Raw genomic sequence first — 23,058 nt, 5'->3', positions numbered from 1 at the left:
TTACGGGACATAATTTTGAATTCTTAATTTTTTTGGTCGTTTATTAGTTTTTCCTGGAATACTAATTTTTTAAAGGTATACGAGAGAGAGAATGTTTTTATTATTTGTAGAACCGAAGTTCATTTTTTTAACGTGACATGCGAATTGATAAAAGTCTCTTTTTAAAAATATGGTCAAGTATAGTGAATCATCCATCCTCTTGCATTGTGGAATTTCACTTAAACTTTGGAAAAAGTATACATAAAATTTTAATATTTGATCTGCGCGTTGTTTCTAGATTAATGTAATAGCGATAGTTTCATTAAAAATTGAAAAAAAAATTTTGTCGTCCGGAAAAATATTTTTAAAAAACTTTCAAAAATACATTTTAAATAAAAAAATCTAGAAAAATAAAGAGTATTTTTTTGTTTTCAACTCATTTTTCGATCAGATAATATTTCTGTATGTACCTGACAAGGGAATCATCAAACGCAATTCCATTTTTGGTTTCTTAACGAATCAAAAATGATTTATTGAACATGTTAAGTTTACTTATAAATAAGTCCCATATTGTGATTGATCAACGCGTCAACAGTGACGCTCTTCAACGTCGGTCGAAAAACAAACAAAAAAAAATTTTTTTTGAACAACTACGACGAAGTTGCATTTCAACAAATAAAAAGTGCACATCACAATGGCTGCTGGTGAAAGTGAAGCTATCAAATTGAAGGCTCAAGTCAACAAAACTCCCGGCAAATCTAACATATTGGACGCGGTAAATGGAAATTTTCTTCTCCTTTTACCCGATATAAATGGGAAATAAATGAATAAAACAATCTTTTCTCCATTTCAATCCATTTAATAATGTTAAGTTATCGGGTGAATGAAATGTTATGGTTTTTTTTAAATATTTGTTTTTTTAAATTAAATTTTCAAAGACTCCACGTGCAACTTGCATTTAATCTCCAACACATTAGCCTTAGCATTCCGTTTTTGATCTGTTATCAATGAGAAATGACCAGCTCCCAGCCTATGAACGCATAGGTTGTGGGCTCCAGTTCCGGGGTAGGACATAAACAATAATATGCTTTATTGATATGTAAGGAAATATAATTAGCCTCTAAAAATCCAGTTAAGTGACTGGCATGATGAAACATAGTTAATGGGTTTAATTATGAGCCTATTTGGTAATATTGTAACTATGCTATAAATGAAATTTTTTATCCAAAAAAAAAAAAGCCATAGCTTTACCCATTTCTTGAGATTATGATGAAATAAACGAAAACAATATAATGCATCTAAATGTAACGTTAATAAAGCCGTTGCTTTCCCATCCACACACAATAGGCTCTCAATAGCCAGAGGTAAATGAGGCAGAGACAACCTCAAATTGTTTAACCCTCACAGTGGCAATAACGAGATATCTTGTCTAACTTGTCACTTTATTTCAACTATCGTGAAATATCTTGGTTCCTTAAAACCCTCTCATTTTGACAATCACCAGTCCGGATAGTTTTATTATTGTCGGCTTCGGCTTCTCAAGCATGTTTTCCATTCCCCACCATCCTGTGGATCAACTGCCAGTGGATGGAGTCAGCTGTTGTTGAAAGTCTGATAACAGAAGGAGAGACTTTTTTTTCCCATTCCTTTTAGAGTAGTATAGGAATATATGTACGGAATAAGTATAGTGAAACATTGATATAACAATACTCTGGCTGCATTATTATGTGTCATCAAATTTGTTATTTTTGTCATCTTTTCTAAATTGGCATTGGTTGGTAGTAACATCAGAAAATGTGCTTTCGTGCATTTATTCATTGTGAAAATTTTTTAAATTTTTATTCATTTGTCGATTCAATAAAATTCAGTTGGATGCACTGTCCCTGTAAAGTTGTTTACTGGATCACACTTTTATGTCTTACACGAAGTAGCAGTAGTGATAACTTCCGTAGCACTTTCAATGATAATTTAAAAAATTTACCGATATTAGATGCCTTCAGAAGAACGAAAACAAGTGACCAGATTTAAATTAAATTCAAAATGCATTTCAGCAAATTATAAAAAAAACATTTGCGCTGGTTTTATGAAAACCTCTTAAAAGTACTGTTATGGGGGGATTTCTCACAGTAAATGATATCGTATTGAGAAGAATTTAATATTGGACTATGTGCAATTTTAAAAAATATAGTTTAGAGATTTATAGTTATATTTAAAGTATCATTGCATCAAGGTTATGGGTAGATGGTTCCACAGAACCTAGCATTACGACCAGATTTCTATTGTACTATATGTAGCGAAGTTTCACTGTAGTTGAAAAAAAAGATCAGGTCTATTTCTCTCTTTTATTCTTCTTCTTCTATGTTTCGGAGGTAAGCATCATCAAATGAAATCAAGAAAAAAAAATATTGAAAAATTATATGAAAAAAGAAAAATTCAATGCAAAATATATTTCTATGCACTGGCCAAGGGTTATTTCAATTAACTTTACTATGAAATAATAAGAATCTTATATGATAAAATAGTTGTTCAAAGTGGTTTTCTTTAAACTTTTTCAATTTTTTATTCAGTGTTTATGAAACTTGAGTCACAGGCTCATTGTCTTACCAATCATATATAACATAGATAAGCTCATAACAGCATGTAAATACAATGTAACCTTTTATTACAATAATACTCGATATAGCGATAAATCTGGGAACAGCTGTAGTGCAATCCCATTTGGCAAGAAAAATATCAGAAATCATGATAAGAAATTGCCAAGAGGGAAACAGTCATGCTTTTGGACGTCCTTCTTGGCAGGGAAAAAAATAAACATATCGCTGAAAAAGATAAAAGTATGGGTGTGTTAAAATAAAAAAGGATAAAACAACAAAAGAAGAGATCGAGATTGAAAATATAGTATCCTTAGACCAGATATAGGATAATTAAGCTTAAAAATAATTTTAATCCTTGATTCTAGTGAAGAATGAAAATTCGTTCTTTTTTTCAAGGTCGAATCTTTTCTTCGATTCGAAAAAGATTCGACCTTGAAAATTTAATCATTTGCATACTTGGTATAAAGGAATTTGCATGTAAAATTTTGACATGATCGGATTATTTTTAGGGATGCTTTATTTTTTTGCTAATGAGTACTTTGCTTTTGTTGTGTTCTGGTATCATAAACCTGAAAAAACCTGGGTTTCGCCTACCCTGACCAGTTGAGTATGAAATACTATTGCCAAAGTTTTTCTTTTCAAATTAGTTCATGCCAAAGGACCCTTTGAATGTATACAGACTGGATGAAAATATGCTGCACAATATATGTGCTCTGCGACCTGTGGAAAGTCTGGGGAGAATCGGGAAATGGGTCGAGGAAAATATAAAACATTTGATAAAAAGTCTGGAAAAGTTCTTTGCACGGGAAGGGGGGGGGGGGGTTGTTGGAATTGAAATTTGGATGGTCAAGACTGAATTTTTTGTTATTTCTGGAGTTTTGCGGTCGAGGAAATGTTCAAACAGATTTTGCTGTTAATTCTAAATGTGGTAGAGCCTTTCTACAGCAACATTTTTTCAAGTCTTGTTTGGAAATGGCTATATCCTAATGTTAAACTGCTTACTTCCGATATAACAATAATCCCTCTACAATGATGTTATTTCTGCTGAGTATCCTTATATCAGGGTTTCACTATATGTGATAATGAATCACCACCAGACATTTAATTTACAAAAGAGCATAGTCCCTTTGAATAAAAGCACTTTTCACTCCAAAGAAGATGCTAACTAACTCAACTTTGTCCCTGATGTAGTCTCAAAAGAGCATCATTCTTAAATAACTTGCATGCCTTCATAATTTGCCATGTGCATTGTTGAGGAGAGTTGACAGACTGGACTGTAGAAGATTCCAAAAAAAAAAAAAAAAAAAAAAAGTAATATATCGCGAGGAGAGACAAAAGAATTATCTGTGGTTGCTAAATACCTTATTTTGGCCAAAAATTGTTTTTGTTACCGTCATTTCAGTCATTTTGTTTTGGCTTGAGTCAATTTTACAGGATATTGAAATAGTATATACGAAAAAAAAATTCAAAATTCACAAAAACAATTTTTTTTAGGGATTTTTTTTTATTATGCTAAGATTATGTTAAGGGAGGTACCCTTCCCCGTCTTTCTAATTTTTTGAGTGGGATCCCTGTTTAATAAGATTAGATCGTTTTGTTGCTTAGGTAACTAAATGAAAAAAATCTGATTTAAATCAATTTTTTTCAGCATTGCAACATCATTAAAAACATTTCCAGCCAAAATTATCTTAAAAACACACAGATTTCGTATATCACAGATTTCGGCATATTCTACTTTGGGGGGGTGGGTGAATGCAACTCGAGCATTTAAGGAAAAAAAAGGGACCTAGGTTCATACCTCCCAATAAGTTAACACAGTGGTATTCGCATGTTCTGAATTATGTTCTATAACAGATAACACTGGAAAACAAATTCTGAAAAAAATGTTTGTGTCCTTAAACATTCAATTCCTTTGTAATTCACTGTGCTGAACACAAACCTAACCATGTAAAAATCTGGATGGTGGTTCCAGTTTTTTTGTTGCACATTCAATGTATATGTAGTAGTGCATTACAAATACATTGAAGCACAATGAAAAAAAAAATAAATTTACAAAAAAAAACAAATATAAAATAAATGTAAAATATATATGACGACAAAGTATTGAAACACATGAAAATACAAAAAGAATACATCTAAACCAGAGCTGGACAAATCAAAAAATCTAGTGGCATGCCTGAACAATTATTTAGGTGGGAAAAAGGGTCTAAATCAGTGATTCCCAACGTGAGCATTAACGCTCCCTTGGGGCGATGGAAAGTTCCGGGGGGGGGGGGTGGTAGACGCTACGGGTATAACATAGGATCCGATGGGCTAGATTGCGTTGGAGGGGGGGGGGCGATGGAAGAAAAAATGTTCTGAAGAAGGGGGGTGATGGGACAAAAAAGGTTGGGAAACTATGGTCTAAAGTAATGTCTAGCTTTTTGCAGGATGTAGTGACCCACTTCCATGTTGGCGGATATGCAGCTGTAAATTACAAACATTTTGTGCGGCTCAGCCTGCAATTTAGTAACTACACAAAGAAAATGTCAGGCACCAATATCAATTTTTCAGTCACCATGGCAACCTGGCAGCTGGGATTTGTCCAGCCCTGATATAAATACAGCAAAAATGTACAAAAACACCGTTACGTACATTACAGCACTATGGTTCATTCTTAACATGGTATTATCTCAGGGTTTAAGCTGGATAAATAATTCCTTTAGCAAAAAAGCGAAAATTGGGGGAAAAGCTTTAGCAAAATGCTGCAATGCTAATGATTGGTTGGACGTCTACTCGTTGCGTACCTCCTATACGCATTTTTGCGAAAGTGGTTGCTACTTTTTTCGCATTCTACAATTTTCTTTCAGAATTTGCGAAAAATGCGACAGTGGCTTAAACCCTGCAATATCTCCTATAAAAAAATCTGATAGAACTTTTTCATGGTGATATTCGTATTCATCAGCTCAAAAACATGCAGAATCATGTATTTTCATATCTGATGTAATTTCATTTTGTTGTCCAAAGATACCACTAGTAAAGTGCTTTGTTTTCACACTTTACGTAGTGATAACTCAAAAACAAGTGTGAATAAAATTTTTTAATGGTGATATTCGTGTTTAGCAGGTCAAAATTATTCAGAATCGTACATTTTCATGTCGGACATAATTTTATTGTCGTGAAATAACATTTCCAGTGTTATTTTACTAATGCAGCAGTTCTCAACCTGTGCTCCGCGGAGCCCTTAGGGCACCTTGTGCAATTTCCAGGGGCTCCGCGGCCGCTCGAGAAAAATAAAAAAAACAGTAAAATAAAAAATTATAAATATTTTTAAAAAGTAAAAATAAATCGGTAACTTTGATGAATAATCAAAAAATTGGCCTACTGGGTTCCGCCATAGAATTTTTTTTATTAAAAAGAGCTCCGCGAGTCAAAAAAGGTTGAGAACCGTTGTACTAATGTATCAAAAATTTGTTTAAATATTGTTTTATTCCTGATTTCATGGTTTTTCTTTTTTTTTGTGTTGGTCACAGGTCATGAGCTCATCACATCCTTTTGACTATGGAGGTCAACCCAGTAGTTTCGGTGGCATGATCTCACCTAATCTGCCCCAAGCAACATCGAGGAACTTTGGAGGACAGCAGTTTGCTGGTCTCTTGGGTAGAAGCAGCAGTCACATGGCTGGCCGTTTGACGCCTACGAGTTCGGGTATGCCTACATTTCCATCGTGCTTACCAAACAGTCTGCCACCTCAACAGGCTTCCCCAAACAGTCCATCTCTCTTCTCTCTCGGTTCTGTCGGTCATTTGGGTCAGAGATCATTAGCGCAGGACTTGAAGCGGATGGGAGGCATAGATGTTCAGTTTGGTAGCCCCCAAACGCCTGATGACTTTGGGAAAAGGGAACGAAGTCTCATGTTCAATCTTAGTAACAGCCCTGCTAGTGGACTATCCAGTTACGGTTTATCGCACAGCTCTAGAACGGGCGGCAACATGCAGAACACAACATTCTCCACCAGTCCAGCTTTGGACTTGTCAGAATTCCCTTCGTTAACCAACAGAAGTGTCCCAGACAATTCTACATCGAATATGTCTCACAATCCAATGGCTGGCAAAGCGCCTTATGTTGGAATGGTCAAGCAGCCTACCAGTGAATCCAATGAATTCCATATTCACAGCGAAGACTTCCCAGCCCTGCCAGGATCTCAAAACCAAGAAAATAGCCAAGATAACATGAATAAGCAATCGACCCATAAGACGTCTGACATGTCGAAAGAACTCGGCCAGTTTGTCAACGATGATCCTGTGAATCAGTCTCAGAAAAGGGGTTTCCAGAGCTCCACAAAAAGCTCCCATGTCACCACAGTGCCACCGGGGATGGTAACCGACCAATTCGGAATGGTTGGTCTGTTGTCATGCATCCGCACGGCAGAAACAGACCCAAAGCTGGTCTCTCTCGCTCTGGGAAGCGATCTGACAACGCTAGGATTAAATCTAAACACACCAGATTATCTGTATCCATCTTTCGGTGGCCCTTGGGCGGAGCATCCAGTACGTCCACAGGATGTAGATTACTTTGTGCCGTCTGAGTACGTTGTCAACCAGAATATAAGAGACAAGCTCGCAACTATAAAACTCAAGCAATACGGTGATGATCTGCTTTTCTTTCTTTTTTACATGTTTGGTGGTGACATCATACAGATGGCAGCTGCTGTCGAACTCTACAGTCGCAATTGGAGATTCCACAAGGACGAGAAGGTGTGGATCACAAAGGTTCCTGGGGTCGTGCCCACAGAGAGAGCCACCACCTACGAGCGAAGTATGTATTACTTCTTCGATCCCGAGACATGGAGAAAAGTTGCGAAGGAATTCCACCTGGAATACGATCGTCTTGAAGACAGAGCGATGACACCCGCTTCGGTATCTGTTCTTCTTTCTGGTCAGGCTAGAATGACATAGTCTACTATTTTTTTTTCTGTTGCTGACAACTTGGAAATGAAGGCATTGTGTGAAAAATTTCTCTGAATTATTTTGAGCTAGTCAAAATGCAAGACATGATGCTCATGAAATTTGTGACTTCTTCGGGAGGAAAAAAAAGAAGAAAGAAAATCATGTTCGAAAAACTTTTCTCCGATATATTTTTTATCTTTTACCAGATTCCAAAACTTCTGGCATTGTACTTTTTTTTATAAATATATATTACAAAAAACAAAAAAAAGAAGAGAAATTAGTTTCAAGATCTGTACTATTTACACTGTGCGAGGTATTTTTTTTCTCCCTGCTGTGGATTTCAAAATATAATTGATTTCGTTTTTTTTTTCTCACAACACCCCAAACCCCCCACCACCATCCCCCTCTTTCTTTAAGTATTAGCAGTAGTGGTAGCTCCTCACAGACTCGATGTTGTGTTGGTGTTGCAAAGTACAATTTCTACATGTTGAGAATTGTAATCATTGAATTTTATTGTTATTATTACTGTGAGCAATTAAAAATTTTTCATTCTGTTAACTTATGTTGCAGAGAGTCTTGTCACTGTTTGTCTAACTGTTCGTTATTGTGCATGGTTGTGGTTTTCTCAGGGAGTTTTTCTCTAATAGGGTTGCTAATAAATGAAATAGCTTACTCCCGGGGTGTCATGAATGGTAATATAACTAATATGTTTAAAAAGAAGTGCAATAGATATATTGGGATAAATTGAGAAGCTATCCGTACTTGGATTAAGCAACCATAATTTTTTATTTTATTTGCAGTGTATTGTATAGTATTTATTTTGTGATGTTATTTTGGTTTGCCGAAGCTTAGTTGTACAGTCGAATACAGTTATAGCAAAAATCTTGTTTTAACGAACACTTTTCTAATTCCCCAGATAAGTTTACATAGGGTCATTTTTAAATAACCTGGAATTCCTTTATAACAAAATTTCGTTATAACAGGATTTGACTGTATTTGACACATTCATATTTTTTTTATGAACATCTTTTTTCACCCACTTGAGTAATTGGCCTTTGTGTTTGTATAGTCTAGGGGGGTTCTTAACCTCTTTCAGTCGTGACCCCAAAATCAACAAGATCAGCTTTGCGACCCGTAAGATTATTTGTACTTCCAAATTAGTAAAACCAGTGATGCAATAAGTGTATTTGTAACAGAGTATTACACCAACTCTGGCCATATTGCTTTAATGTAATTTACAGCCATTAGTGAGATGGGTTGGAAATGAAGGCGGTGTATCGATGCACGCCTCAAGCTCTTTAGGGAAAAATATCTATATCCCCTCCCTCGGGTTTGAACCTGGGACCATGACAGCAACCTTCACAGTGGTAGACGAGCATCTTGCCACCATGCCACACTTAGGGAACTTTTTATATTTATAACAGACTGTAAGCACAATCATAAAAATAATCTAGGAAACTACTGAAAATTTGTGTTATGACCCAAAGCTTAATTTGATGCCACGTGATCCCTGGCTGTAAGTTGATTTGTACAACCCATTTCGCAAGCCTCTGAGCATCAAGTTTTGGTCATGACCCATAGCTCAAAAAAATCCCTGGCTGTAAATAGATTCGTACAATCATTCTTGGGAAAACCCGCGAATCAAGTTCGGACCACAACGCATAGCTCAAAACCCTTTGCTGTAAGTGAATTTATATGACCCGTATCAAAAGTCCCTGCAAATCAAATTTTGGTTATGAATCTCTTCATTGATACAAGTTTGTGTCTCTCCCCCACACACACATTTTTACATGCTCTGACCAATGAAGTCTAAATTCTCAGATTTCAAGAAATCAAGTTGCCTCCATGTAGGGCAGATGCTATTCTAATCACGGTCTAGGTTGCTCTAGAATAATGTGAAAAGGGCAGTCTGAAAAACAGTTCTGGAAGAAGAAAAAAGCAACGTCCATATTGTTTGCTCAGCAGCAAATGTATACTGAAGTGGGGTTGTCAATTTTTTCATTGAGAAATAGGATGAAAACAACACTCAATGCAGATTCTTATGGCAAATAACCACCTGGCAAAAGAAACAACAATCCCAGACAAAAAACTTCTGATGGTAGAGATTAAAACAAGATGGAAGCAGAGAAATTTTTTTTCCCAATGTTTGCTCCAGAAAGTCTTTCTTGAAATTCTGTCATGGAGGAAATTAGGGTTCTCAACTTCAATGGTGATAGGTCAAAGCGTGAGGTTTTTTTTCTCCACACGTTTTGTGGACAGTGACAAAAAAAAGTGACAATTTTTTTCTTTCCAAGAAAGAAATTTTGAAAACCTGAAAATCGGGATAAAATGGAGAAATTTCAAAATGAAGACCGCCGGTGACATTAATACAAAGGCCACAACAAAATGCCCAACTAGGTAGCTGAAAAAAGATACATCTAAACTATATATCAAAAATATAGCAATCCAATAAGAGCAATAATTATGATAAATATACTGCCCATAAAAAATTCTGGTCTCATCTAAGTATGGATAGCTTCTCAATTTATCCCAGTATTCTTTTTAAATATGTGCCAATTGTGTTAGAATTCACTATTAGAGAAAAACTCCATGGCACCAAAACCTAGAATTATCCCTTATTAATCGATATTGGTGTCCCCTTGTCAAAACAGTTGATTGACGATGTATTAATAACTCGGTCCATTTTATCCATCCCGTTGAAAATTTTAAACACTTCAATCGTATCCACTGACACCTGTGCTTTGCCAATGTAAACATTTTCAAAAAATCGAGTATCTTCATGGCTTAAGCCCTGTGTGCTATCATGCGTGGCTCTTTTCAGCATCCCCTGTAGGTATGGTCTCCAAAACCTGGCGGCATATTCCAATCCAGGGTGAACTAAACCCCTGAAAAATAGGGTTAAAAGGACACTAGTTATATCTATATATATAAAATTGATTTTCTGTGTGTGTATGTTCTCTATACAAATCTACAATTTTAGATCGATCGTCGCCAAATTTTGCATATATACCAAATGGGACCAGACTTGAACGATAGGCTACTTTAAAATTTCGCCAGACCAGGGCAAATGCCCTAAACGGGCAAAAAACTGTCCGGCAACAATGGTTTTTGGGCCTCAACAATCACTTTCCGAACGTTTACTTTGGTTACCGTGGTTCCCTAGCAATGCGTTTAAGACGTGTATATGCCTTTACAATGGTTTGCCACATTTTCAATACTCAAAGTAATGAGGTTTTTTGAATGACGTCATAATATCATCATCAGCATCGCTTTGAGGTTCAGGAAAAGGATGGTCCCCATAGAAATCAGTGTTAAAATTGCCGATTTTACTGTAGAAATGCGGAAATTTGATGGGGTTTTCCGCCACATCAATAATTTAAAAAATTTTATTGAATTCTCGATTTTCGAAATATTGAGTTCGCTTAGAGATATACGAAGCCGAGAAAATTCGATATGAAGTAATTGGCCGGACCCTACTTTTGAGTTGAATATACATGCAATAACATTGATTTCAACCGTTTATTTATATATCTTCTCAAGCATGAAAATTAATGTCTCCGTATTGTCTTTTAATATTCAACTGCATAAATTCACATAGAGTTTAGGTTATTTTAAAATTAATTATGGGCCCATAAAGTACATCGAAGAAATTCCACAGCTTTAATTAAGCATTTTTGGGAGCTGAAATAGGCTGATGGATAACTTGAACCTAAAAAGGGAGGGGGGGGGGGAGTCGAAATACTTAGCGCCCTTAAAAAAGGAAAGAAAATATTTTTATTTCTACGTTTCTTTAAATCTAGATTTGTTTATTTTATGAGTCACGCAGAGGAAGTCGCCATATTGGTTAACGTGGACACAATTTGTATGTCAGGCCCGTCATTTAGGGGGGCGTTGCCACCCCCCCCCCCCCCGGCTACTGAAAATACAATAAAAATTATGTATATATATATATACACATTGAGTACATGTGCTTTGCCCCCCCCCTGGAAAAAGTTGAAATGACGGCCCCCCCTTTTTGTATGTCCCTCAAAGAAAGAGGGAGATATCACGTGGTCCAAAAAGCCTCATTGAAGAAAACCCGGGCAGCGCCGGGTATTATAGCTAGTATATATATATTAGTGAATTCTTAAATTAAGTTCTTATTCAAAGGGGCATGTATCTCTGTCCCTTAAATAGGTGTCCCTTACTCAAGAGGTAAAATTGTGTTCTTATTCAATGGGACACGGATCAGGATATGTCCCTTAAATAGAGGTGTCTACTAAACAGAGGTTTGATTTCATATAACTTTCTTTTCATAATGTCGAAAATCATTTTTTCATATGAATAAGACATTCAATTTTAGTTGCCAATATGATAACAAAAAAAGTCCCAATAAAAAGACACTAAACTCAAAATGTCTATTGAGAAATTAATGTTTATTATTACAGTATATATGGAGGTGTTGCACACCTTCAAATTATAAATTTTGTCACGTATATAACTGCAATACTTCACCATCGAAATGCAACCGGATTAAACATAAAACATTTCTGGAAACAGACTTTCAATTTTACTTTTTCACATGAATATAAATAACTTTGATACAGTATCAATGTATATTGGATTGATAATTCACCAATGACATATATTTTTGGAATTGATTATAATTATTAGTAAGTTAACAATGCATACTGCACAGCAGATACAATTTTATCAAAAATTTGATTTGCTTAGAATTGCAGCTTTCAGGCACCGATTTTCAACAACTAAAGAAAAAAACTTGCATTTTAAGAGTCCGATTTCAATTCTTTTTAATCTCGTAAAATATTTATGGGAGATTTCTACAAATTTTCCCACAATCAAAATTCAACAAGCAGAACAAAGTCACCATTCTACTCAATTATTGCACAACATCTTCACGATTCCAAAATAGGAGCATTAGTGTGAAAGCATTCTTCGTCTTCAAACAAAAAACACTTTAAAACAAATACAGCATATAACCAAACACAATGATGCAAGAAACGATATCACTTTGAACAACCTGGAATATAAATTCTGGTTGGAATGTTTGAAGAGTAACTCCACAGGAATGTGAGAGCAGATTAGTAATAACACAATATAATAAGACAGGTAACAATTGCTAGTACGATTCACTGGTCTTTTGGATTAGAGAATATTACACTCAATAATCCAAAGCTTTGAAGTAGAATGTGAGTAGAATGTGATCAGGATGATGCATGATGGAAATTATCCAGACATTAGTTAAAAAACGATTACGAAGATCAACTATTTCATGTCGATAACTCAGAATTTGAACAAAATCAAGAAATGAATGAAAAAATTCGAATTCAGAGAATAGCTTGAATTATCTAACAAACACACACTGAAATAATCAAGAAATTGTTATTTTGACTGGACGACAACGTTGGCTATAAAGTTTAAAATTTTCCAAATCAAATGTTTATGAATTATCAATTTGGTACCACTGAGCTGAAACTAAACACACAAGGGTGTTAAAAACACTGGAGACTCATTTAGCCTTGGCCAATGCATAAAACATTCACACAAAAAACTTTTCCAGCTTTAAAACTTCATGGTAGTATTACAGGAATGAGATGATATCAACCATATACTCATAAGCGTTAATATTCATCTGGACTGGACACAATTTGTAGTAAGTGGAAATATAATTCAGAAAGGCATAGCCTTTTTTGCTAGGAATGTTTTTTTCCCCCAAGCTTTGTGCATAGATTAAACGCTCAACAGGTGTTTAAATTATATACAATAACAATAGTCAAAAGCAACTGATACTATTATATACATCTGAAACATCAGAATCTAACAATTAACGGTACTCCATGCAAGTAATACTAAATATGATTCCCAAAAACCTTTAAAATTTTTACGAGTTATTGCCACCTATTACGATCTGCAAAATATAATCTTGCAACCATATAATCTCGTACAAAAATAAATGCTTTTCTTTCTTTTTCAAATGCAATGTGAACATCATCTGATAGTGGATTGGTTTGGAAAAATAATTAAAAATTTCAAAAACATAGAGTAACTCTAAAAAATAGATATTTTGAGATTCTAATATACTTAAAAAAGAACACTAAATCGGTAAAATAAATATTTTTTCCCCATCTACATCAAACAATTTGGTACATTGTTCACACCAAAACATAGTGTATAAGCGCTGCAGTATGAATATGTAAAAACTGAGAAAGCATTTTCACTGGAAGCTCTCCCACGAAGAACTGTTATTCTTGGCATTAGTGAATAATCGTTCTGGGCTTCTATTTTCGTTCGGAATATGACTCATGTTTGGTTTTAAGAACGGATTGTTTGAATTTACGACAGCAGCAGGGATCCCAGATATGTTACAATACGTTGAAGGTGGCGTTGATACTGTTCGAGACAATGGTTGGGATCTGAAAGGAACTGTTTTTGGAATGTTTGTGTTTGATGCAGCGAATCGACCTTGAAAAATGGCAGGTTTATCTGGGCTGGTGGATTGCCACATGTTGATCATGTTACGTACATTTGTGTTAGAAGACACGTTACTATTGGATTCATTCATACGAGAGTGATAACCAGTAGCAGCATTGATAAATGGGTTCGTACTTTGAACAGTTGAAAATGGGCTATCCACATGATTGTTCGAGATGGTCGTTGTTCTCACATTTGATGCACTGAAAGACTTCAGAATGCTTGTGCTAGTGTTCCTATCTTCCATTGTGAAGCTCTCGCTGCTTCCATAAACATCATTGCAGTCCTCACCATCTAGTTCTATGAGAGGTTTTTCAAGAAATTTATCCCGAAAACTTGCACTTGTACTGGGAATGTTTTTCAATGACATCTGCCTAGATGCAGGAGGCCGTGGAAGCAATGGTGGAGGTGACTGATCTTTGGTATCTTGAGAAGAATGGCACATTCTTGAAGGGCAATCGACACTGCATTTCTGTGTAGAGGCTTCACTCTAAATCAAGGAATACACACAGAATACATGATAATTAAATGCAGCTTTTGTGCATTCACGGAAACACAATTTAGGCATACAATAGAGTCTCAGTAATCCAAGGTGGATGGGACTCAGATTACTGAAAACTCGAATTATCAGAAAATAGTAGAAAATATTTGAAATGGGGAAGGTTACCTACAGGGCCGTCTTAAGAGCATCATGGGTCCCGGGCCGAGTGATATTTCTGAGGCCCTATCTGGCAAATTCTTGAAAATTTCAACCGTCTCATTTTTGTGAAGCAACTTTTCTCTTGAGGCCCAGGTGGGCACTTAAGACGGCACTGGTTACCTACTCTTAGTTTTTTCCTTGATTTAATGGCACAATTTACTAAACTGCCAAGACCCTTGGCCTCTTTTTACGGGAGGCTGACAGAAGCTCCAGCCTTCTGGGCTTGATATATGAATGTTATTTTATTTATTTCTTTTTTACACTATGAATTTATTATAGGACCACCTGTGGAAAAATTCTGGCCTTGGAGTCCACCCAGGGCCATCTTAAAAGCACCATGGGGCCCTCGGGTAAAGTTATTTTTGTGATCTCCACCTGGCTAGAAATGTCTGTTTACCAACTGACATGCTTGAGCTAGAAAATTTGAACCAGATCTCACTTTTATGAGGCCTCTCTTCACTTAAAACAACCCCCCCCCCCCAGAGAGGGGGCATGCATTAAGATGGGTTTAGATCCACAGAAGCCCTAATATAGAAATAAACCAAGACAGCTTCAAACTGTACTTGTATTCGTGGGGGAAAATGGGACAAAATGAAACAAAACTTGTTCTCCGCGAGAAACAGGTTTTGAGAAGGAATTTTAAAAAATTTCAGCACCTCAGATTATCTGGAACCTCAAAGTTTTGAGACTCAAATTATTGAGATGTTACTCAATATAACCTGGGAGTATAATGTAACACACAGTCCCCCAAACTTTTTGTTCCATCGCCCCTTCATCAGAAATTTTTTCCTCTCATCACCCCCCCCCCCCCAACTCAAGTAAACCCATAGGATCCAATGTTAAATCAGTAGGTTCTATCGTCCCCTTGAACCATTCCATCGCCCACCAGGGGGCGATATTGCCCACTTTGGGAAACACTGATGTAACGATGTAACATCTTGAAGAAAATTAAGTAAAAGGAAGATTTCTTAATATCAAAGAATTTTGTCTTGAAAGCAATCCATATATATATAAAACTGATTTTCTGTCTTTCTATGTGTGTTCTATATACAAATCTAAAATTTTAGATCTATCATCGCCAAATTTTACATTTATACCAAACAGGACCTCACTTGATATGCTACTTTAAAAGTTTGTCAGAGCTGGGCAAATGCCCAAAATGGGCAAAAAACTGTCAGGCAGCAATGATTTCTTGGCCTCAACAATCAATTTCAGAGTGTTTATTTTGGTTATCGTGATTCCTTAGCAATGCGTGTTCAGAAATGTGCATGCCTTTACAATGGTTTGTCATTTCTTTAATGCTGCAAGGTATTATGTATAATAGTTTATTTCTTTATAATGGTTTGTCACTTTTTCAATCCTCCCAGTGATTGAAGAAAACCTGGGCAGCGTCGAGTACTATAGCTAGTAAAATACAATGTTGAGAGGTTAAAGGAAGTCTCTGAGAATTACAGTCATACCTCATCAAGACAAAGTCAAAGAAACACTGAAAATATTTTGTATTAACTGAAAAATAGGAGATTTGGTTATGTCCAACTACAAAAATTTTTAATTCATACTGAGTGAGTTTGACCGTGCCAAATTTATCAGCATATAAGCTGAAATTCTTATCTTAAAATGCAAGAAGTCTGAGCTAAACGTATGCAAAGGTAATGGCTTATAGTCAGAGAGCCACACACAGGGGTGGGAAGTGACTAAGTCCATTTCGGAGCAGCTTTGGAGCAGCAAAATTCAGGATTCGGAGCAGTTTTGGAGCAGCAAATTCTGGATTTGGAGCAATTTTGGAGCAGCAAAATGTGGGATTCGGAGCAGATATTTATAAATTGGAGCAGTGAAATTAACAAGAATATTTTCGTTAACCCTCAACCCTTTTCAAAATAAAACTGCACTGTCTTTTGCTATGAAACATCTCTTCATCAGCTTGATTTTTGTTTTTGGTGTTTTAGGCTTTTGACACCTTGTTTGAAAGAGCGGCTGTCATAAAATTTTTTGCACCCGTCTATTTAGGATGATTTTTGCTTACTGAGGGCACTATTTGCTGCCTTGAACAGCAGCACTTCAAATGAGCTAAAAAAAATTTTGTAAGTTTTTAATTTTTTTATACTTGGAAAGAAATTGTTGCAAAATGGGAGAAAATTTCGGAAGTATCAACTCGATGTTTGGCGATTCAGCACTCATTATCTGGCGAGATTGGCGATCTGACACTCGTTATTTGGCGAGATTTGCGATTTAACGCTCGTTATTCGGCACCATTGGCGATTTAACCCTCGTTATTCGGCAACATTGTCGATTTAGCGCTCGTTATTCGGCAACATTGGCGATTTAACACTCGTTATTCGGCAAAGTTTCTAAACTAACATTCGTAATTCGGCGGACATGCGCTTTTTACTCCCGGAATGACAATTTTTTTCACGAAACATCGGGATTTAACACAATGACAATCGACTACAGTAATTTCTGCTGCTTCCAGTGACGACTTTTTTTTTAAACGGAAACACTCGAATTTGCACTTTAAAGCTGAAAGGCACTGCAAACCATCTTCAGTTCCACGATCACGGACAATATCGGGATTTCGCAATGGAAAGCCCGATCAGGGGCCGATAGTTTAAGTATAGCGGAATAAAACACGCTCTTTTCGTAAAGAAATGTTTCGTGGCTAGCAGGAACAAAAAACTTTTGGCGTCCTTTCCGAAAATCCGGGCATACTGAAGCAAAATTCGCTATTTGGCGCAGAAAAATGCGAAAATACGCTATTGGAGCAGGATGGCGCAAGATATTAGTTTTGGCGCAGTGCGGCGCAATTGGCGCAGAGTTCCCACCCCTGCACACATGATTGCCTTTAACTTCAAGTTGAGGACTCTAGTTTATATTTGCAGGTATATAATGTTCAATGTGAGCACCCTTAGTTGCTCTGAAAGATAATCAAACATACTGCTCAATCTCTTGTCAACTGCTCCATAGCATTTGAGGGTGTTATTAACCTTTTAAGCGGTTTTTAAAATTTCACTGATCTGCATTATAACTGCCACAGAAGAAATCACGAAACCTTCTGTAAAATGCCACTTTTTTTCAAGAAGAGTATTTTTTTCTGATTTTGTGCAAGTGATAGCGCTTCCCCACCCAACTCTGAGAATAATAATTTAAAAAAAAACAGAGGAAGAGAAGCATGTGTGGTATATACTGACTTTTTCTACTACTTATATTGCTGTATACTTATTCTTTCCTATACTTCTTTAATGCTGCAAGGTATTATATATAATAGTTTATTTCTTTATAATGGTTTGTCACTTTTTCAATCCTCCCAGTAATTGAAGAAAACCTGGGCAGTGTCGAGTACTATAGCTAGCAAAATACAATTTTGACAATATTACCCTGAAGGGAGGTATGGAAAAACTCTCTCTATTCTTTGATTTATCAGTTTGGCTCTGCCCGTTGGCAGTTGATCTGACAGGTTGAGGGAATGAAAAACCATGTGTTAGTGAACAAAGCCTTTCTTACAGAGATACACGGGCTCGTCATTGCCAAGAGGGTTTTAAGGAGGTGAGATATAGTGGCATTACTGCTGAGAGGGTCAAATCAACTGTTGCAGAGATGCGCTATCGATATGGATGTGGGATGCTCCACATTCCACTCAATTTGTATATTGCATTTAACATGCGTCACTGATTTAAATTCAGCTAACCCAAGCACATACTTATGCTGTGGCATTTACATGCTACTTCTACTACTAGACCAGACATGCACATCGCAAACATTCCTGTGAGAAACTTCTAAAGAAGAGCATGTTGGAATGAGCTGTGTATGTGTTGTATATCTGACATGTAATTTGTTTCTAAGAAATGCCTGTGCTGTGTTCAGGAAGTGCTGCTATCTGAATTTAGAAACAAACAACTCAGCAGCTTATTTTGCCTATATTTTGTTATACATAGTATATTTTTATGTGTGAATTTTAAATACTGTAGGTCTGGTTGCTCTGTGGAGAGACTTTTTTTAATGGGAGATAAGCTTGTATTTACACTTTGGAAAACCACAGGAAACCAACTTCGGCTGACCACCCCATACTGTCAGTTAGCGGAAATGGCAGATGGCAGCACTACATGTAACAAGTATTATACAGTAAAAAACTTCATGTTAGGTTCACAACACATGCACACATTCCAACATGTACCAATTCCTTAGCAATTCTGCAGAGGAATGTGGACAAGGTACATTTGTGGGTTAGTAGTCAGCGGAAATTTCGCAAAAAGCAGCTCTCAACAGTGCTCATGTTATCCACCACCTTAGAAGAAATATTGTATGAAAAAGATGGAGCAATCTCCCATTGACAGTGCAACACTTTCATAACAAAACATGTATGGTTTTCTTAATATGAAACATTCCTTTTGGATATTGTTAGTCTAGACACCCTGTGTAGGTCCAATATTCTATTTCTAAAAACTAATGCTGATTGAAAGCACAAAAAAAAAAAAAATTATGTGTGTAACAACTGATCAAACTATAACCAACAGTTTATAGCTGATTCAGCATTAGTATAAGCTGAGTATTCTGTGAATAGCATCAATGACATATAGTACATCTCATGAGTATAGAATTAAGGGTTAGCATGCTAACTACAAAAAGCATTTCTCCAGAAAATTATGCAAAAATGCATCCTATTTTGATCAGAAAAAGATTTTTATAAAAAAAAAAATTATCTTTTCAAAAAATTAACTTGGGAAATCACAAATTAATTTGGGGCAGAAAGAAAAAACTGGATATACCTAATGATAACAATAGCCAGGTTGATATTGAGGTAGACTGATTAGCAATATGACAAAGCTGTCAGAGCATTAGTTATACTTACATTGAAATCTATTAACTGAGGATCTGATACGCTGGTCCTCTTTTGATCATGGTCATTACACAGAGAACAATTGCGAAAAATGAGATCTTGAAGATCACCCATAAGATCCATATCAATCGGCTTGAATGTGAGGTCTGGACTGTCCAAATTTCCACTACCTTTCTTATCCAAGTCAAGCCCATACTCATTGGGTTTAGAATTCCTGTGGAGGGACAAAATGCAGAAATAGAAATTAAAGAAAGAAATAAACTTTGAATAACCTCTGCCTATATGTCAGAACATGAATATAATAATTGCGATATACTTTTTAAAATTTCCCTTACATTCGCAACACATCCTCCTTTGTTTTCAATGCGGTAATTTCACTTGACGAACCCTATAAAAATGAAGAAATAAATTTCACTATACTTTAAAAATCTTTTTTAGTTTGCACATTCATATCAATTACTTTATTTGTGAACGACTGAAGTTACTCAAAAAAAGCATCCAGACACCTGATGTAATAACATGATATAAAAATTTACATGTTCATTTAACTGAGTTCCAGAGCAAGGTTGCAGCCAGAGACAAAAAAAGACTGTCACTTAGGGTCAAGGAAGTTTTAAGGTGCGACGGATCCTGTTTCACATTGTTCCAATCTGATGTCCATTGTTGGCTATGGCAAATATCCATTACAGTGCAATCTATCTATTAAGGGTGAAGGTGGTAGGATCATGATTTGTAACCATCTCATGGAATGGCCTTGGACCAGTGGCTCCTAGGACACGTAGTGTGAATGTGAAACATCTGGTAAATTTTGTGTTACCTACATCCTTACAGTATTATGGAATGATACCCATTTCAATATTATAATGCACCATCACACTGTATAGTCAGTTAATTAGTGGTTTAAAACTTTGGTATGGAAAATATCTCCTGGCGTACTAGGAGTCTTGACTTCAATTAAATAGAGGCCATTTAGAATAAAGTGCAATCTGGTGGCGATTCTCAACAGAACATTTAGCTTCTCTGCAATATAATTAGCTTCTGAATTAAAGGAGGAATATTGGAAAATACCGGCAGAATATTATCAAAAACTTTTTGAGAGTGAGCCCAAAAAAAAATAGCAGCAAAAGATATATGGTCCTACATCATGTTAATTTTCAAATAAAAGCAAAATGTTCTCAAACACTCAAGTGTCCAGAGACTTATTTCAACACAGAATATCATACTGAACATAATACTGATAACTATGCATCATAAAGTTCATCACATCGCTTTAATGAATGGGTTTTCATACTCGTATGAAGGCTACATATTTATGAATGAATGCATGATAAATTTACATTGCTCTTATGCAAGCTGTGATGAGCTATATCAAGTCCATTCAAAAATAATGATGGAACGCTGCTTCCTCGTTTCCGATAGGTACGAGTTCCTCCATCATCTTCAACTATCTAAAACACGGAAAGAGATAAATTGGGTGTTACCAAACAGAGGGTGGTAAAGATTACATCTAACAAACATAAAAAAAACTAAAACGAAAAAAAAGAATAAAGTGCAATTTTATGATTTTAGCAATAGTCCTATGTGTAAAAAATTAGGGTTACTATAATTTTCAAATTTCAAAGTACAGACAACCATGGTCAACAATAATTTCATGAACATGAAAGTACATCCAGTTAATTATCATCAACGAAAGACTGGCACTAAGCAAAAAATCACAAATTCAGAACCAAAACAGGATATATGACCATCGGTCTGTGTATAACTGGAGTCACAGCTTCATGTTTTGTTTCGAGCTACACAATGTTATGATTCACAACAAAATTGAAATGCTTTTTTCTCATTCAAAACACATTTATATAATACAGTGCAAGCTGTTTAATGAGATAACATCGGAACTCAAAGTTTCTGAGTTTATAACAATAACCAATTGATGTCCACATCCAAAATAAATCCAAAAGCAAAGGTTATGACCATATGTCCCATTTTGTGTGAAAGAGACGGGACAGTTCTTTTTTTTATTATTCCACAAAGTTATCGTAAAATTTTCAAGTGTGTAGCTGCATTCTACTGACTCATTTTCATTGCTTATTATTACTATACTTTTCTAAACTGGACTTTTCTTATCTTTTGAGCTAAAAGATCATGTCTTTTCTTTTTAATTCAGATATTGCAGGGAGTTAAAATAGAACTGTTGAATATAGAACAAGCTGTTTTTTAACACAGTATTCATAAATATCATTGATCCCTTGAAAAAGGCTTTTCTGCAGAGGAATTGTGAATCTGGTGATTGAAGAACCTGACCAAGATCTATAGGAAAGAGGCTTTTTTACCTCAACATTTGCATACACTATAGAAAGTGCATTGCAAAAGCAGCCCCAAACACACACATGGAGAGTAGCAGGTACCTATGATCCTGATTAGGACATTGTGAACTGAGCATGGAAATGTTTGTCAACAAGTGCCCCTTCTGATCTCCTACAGTCTTGCAAGTTGATAACGATAACTTAAGGGGAATGAATATATCTTGTTCAATCTTAGCTTCAAAATTTGCAAAAATAAATTAGGATGGGGAAAAAATGATAGGCTAACATAAACCAAAACTCTGATAACTATAAATAAAGTTTTTCCCATGTTATGATATATAAGATATAGGTTTGTTTCATACTTTGTGAAAGGTGATAACAATATCCAAATGATAACATTATACGGGATTCCAATAAGAGGCGTCTACTGAAAAAAAAAATACTGACATTTTGCTAAAATTATATGGATATGACACGGATATACACAGGGTTTTGAAAATATGAGCCCTCTATTAAATACAGATGTTTTAGCCCCATATAAATAAATTATTTGAATAAAATTCCCTCTCAAGATGAATGTTGCTTTTTTTGTTTTTAATAGAGGGGTTTCATATAGATTTTTACTGAGAAGTATAAAACCCATCAAGTGATCATGTATAACAAGAAAAAAACGACAGCCATTACAACGGACAAATTTTAACATCATTCATTTTCTCCCCAAAATATTTATCTCAGTTAACTAACTAGCAGCTTGCAAAGAATAAAAGAACTTACCTTATGGTGATGCATATCATGTATTCTTGACCGGATATCTTTATATGCTTTTTTTCCGGTATCCTTCACCTGAAATATTTCGCAAAAGCTATTTGAATATTAAATTGAATGAATTAACAAAATGAACATTACACCTAAAAGTAATTGAAATTGTTAAAGAAAACTATCTGACATGCATTGATGATTTTCTACATCATACTAAAACTGAAAGCAAGCTTTTATATTCTTAATTACTGAACCTAAATGCAACTGGTAAAATGTAAACACAAAGTTTGAAATTCACACGCTAATTAATTAAGACATTATTTTTTAGATATTGTATGGAAGTTTTATTTTTCCTCAGCGACACATGAATATCTTTGGCACATACATTTTGGTGAATGATTATATAGCAGCTTTCCTGTTCAAAGAAATTCAGGGGAAATCAGCACTGAAAATGAATTAAAAAACTAAAAATTAAAGTTTATATCACCTCCAT

General features: G+C 35.5%; 2 protein-coding genes across 3 annotated transcripts in view; one reads left to right on the top strand and one right to left on the bottom strand.

Moving 5' to 3' along the window:
* The first annotated feature begins 442 nt into the window (after positions 1–442).
* Positions 443–8,063, top strand: LOC149068919 (CCR4-NOT transcription complex subunit 2-like). Its single transcript, XM_089250508.1, has 2 exons — positions 443–754; positions 6,086–8,063. The coding sequence occupies exons 1-2, from the start codon at positions 674–676 to the stop codon at positions 7,508–7,510; spliced, it is 1,506 nt and encodes a 501-aa protein (XP_089106634.1). The 5' UTR covers positions 443–673; the 3' UTR covers positions 7,511–8,063.
* A 3,834-nt stretch (positions 8,064–11,897) lies between these two features.
* The window catches only part of LOC149068917 (DENN domain-containing protein 1B-like), a 36,660-nt gene continuing 25,499 nt past the window's right edge, over positions 11,898–23,058 (bottom strand). For both annotated transcript variants that reach the window (XM_089250631.1, XM_089250632.1), the window contains 5 exons: positions 22,581–22,649; positions 20,841–20,951; positions 19,839–19,891; positions 19,516–19,717; positions 11,898–14,462 (listed from right to left, as the gene is read on the bottom strand). In XM_089250631.1, coding sequence (XP_089106757.1) covers positions 13,716–14,462; positions 19,516–19,717; positions 19,839–19,891; positions 20,841–20,951; positions 22,581–22,649 — 1,182 coding nt within the window. In that variant the 3' untranslated portion in view covers positions 11,898–13,715. The remainder of the gene's footprint in view (positions 14,463–19,515; positions 19,718–19,838; positions 19,892–20,840; positions 20,952–22,580; positions 22,650–23,058) is intronic.

The sequence above is a fragment of the Pholcus phalangioides genome, unplaced genomic scaffold (genome assembly GCF_987345545.1).
Source record: "Pholcus phalangioides strain wild (caught in Gottingen) unplaced genomic scaffold, Ppha-v1.0 ptg000024l_1, whole genome shotgun sequence".
In the NCBI taxonomy this organism is placed as follows: Eukaryota; Metazoa; Arthropoda; class Arachnida; order Araneae; family Pholcidae; genus Pholcus; species Pholcus phalangioides.
Note: the sequence above shows the minus strand (reverse complement) of the source record. Positions and strands in the feature narration are given on the sequence as shown.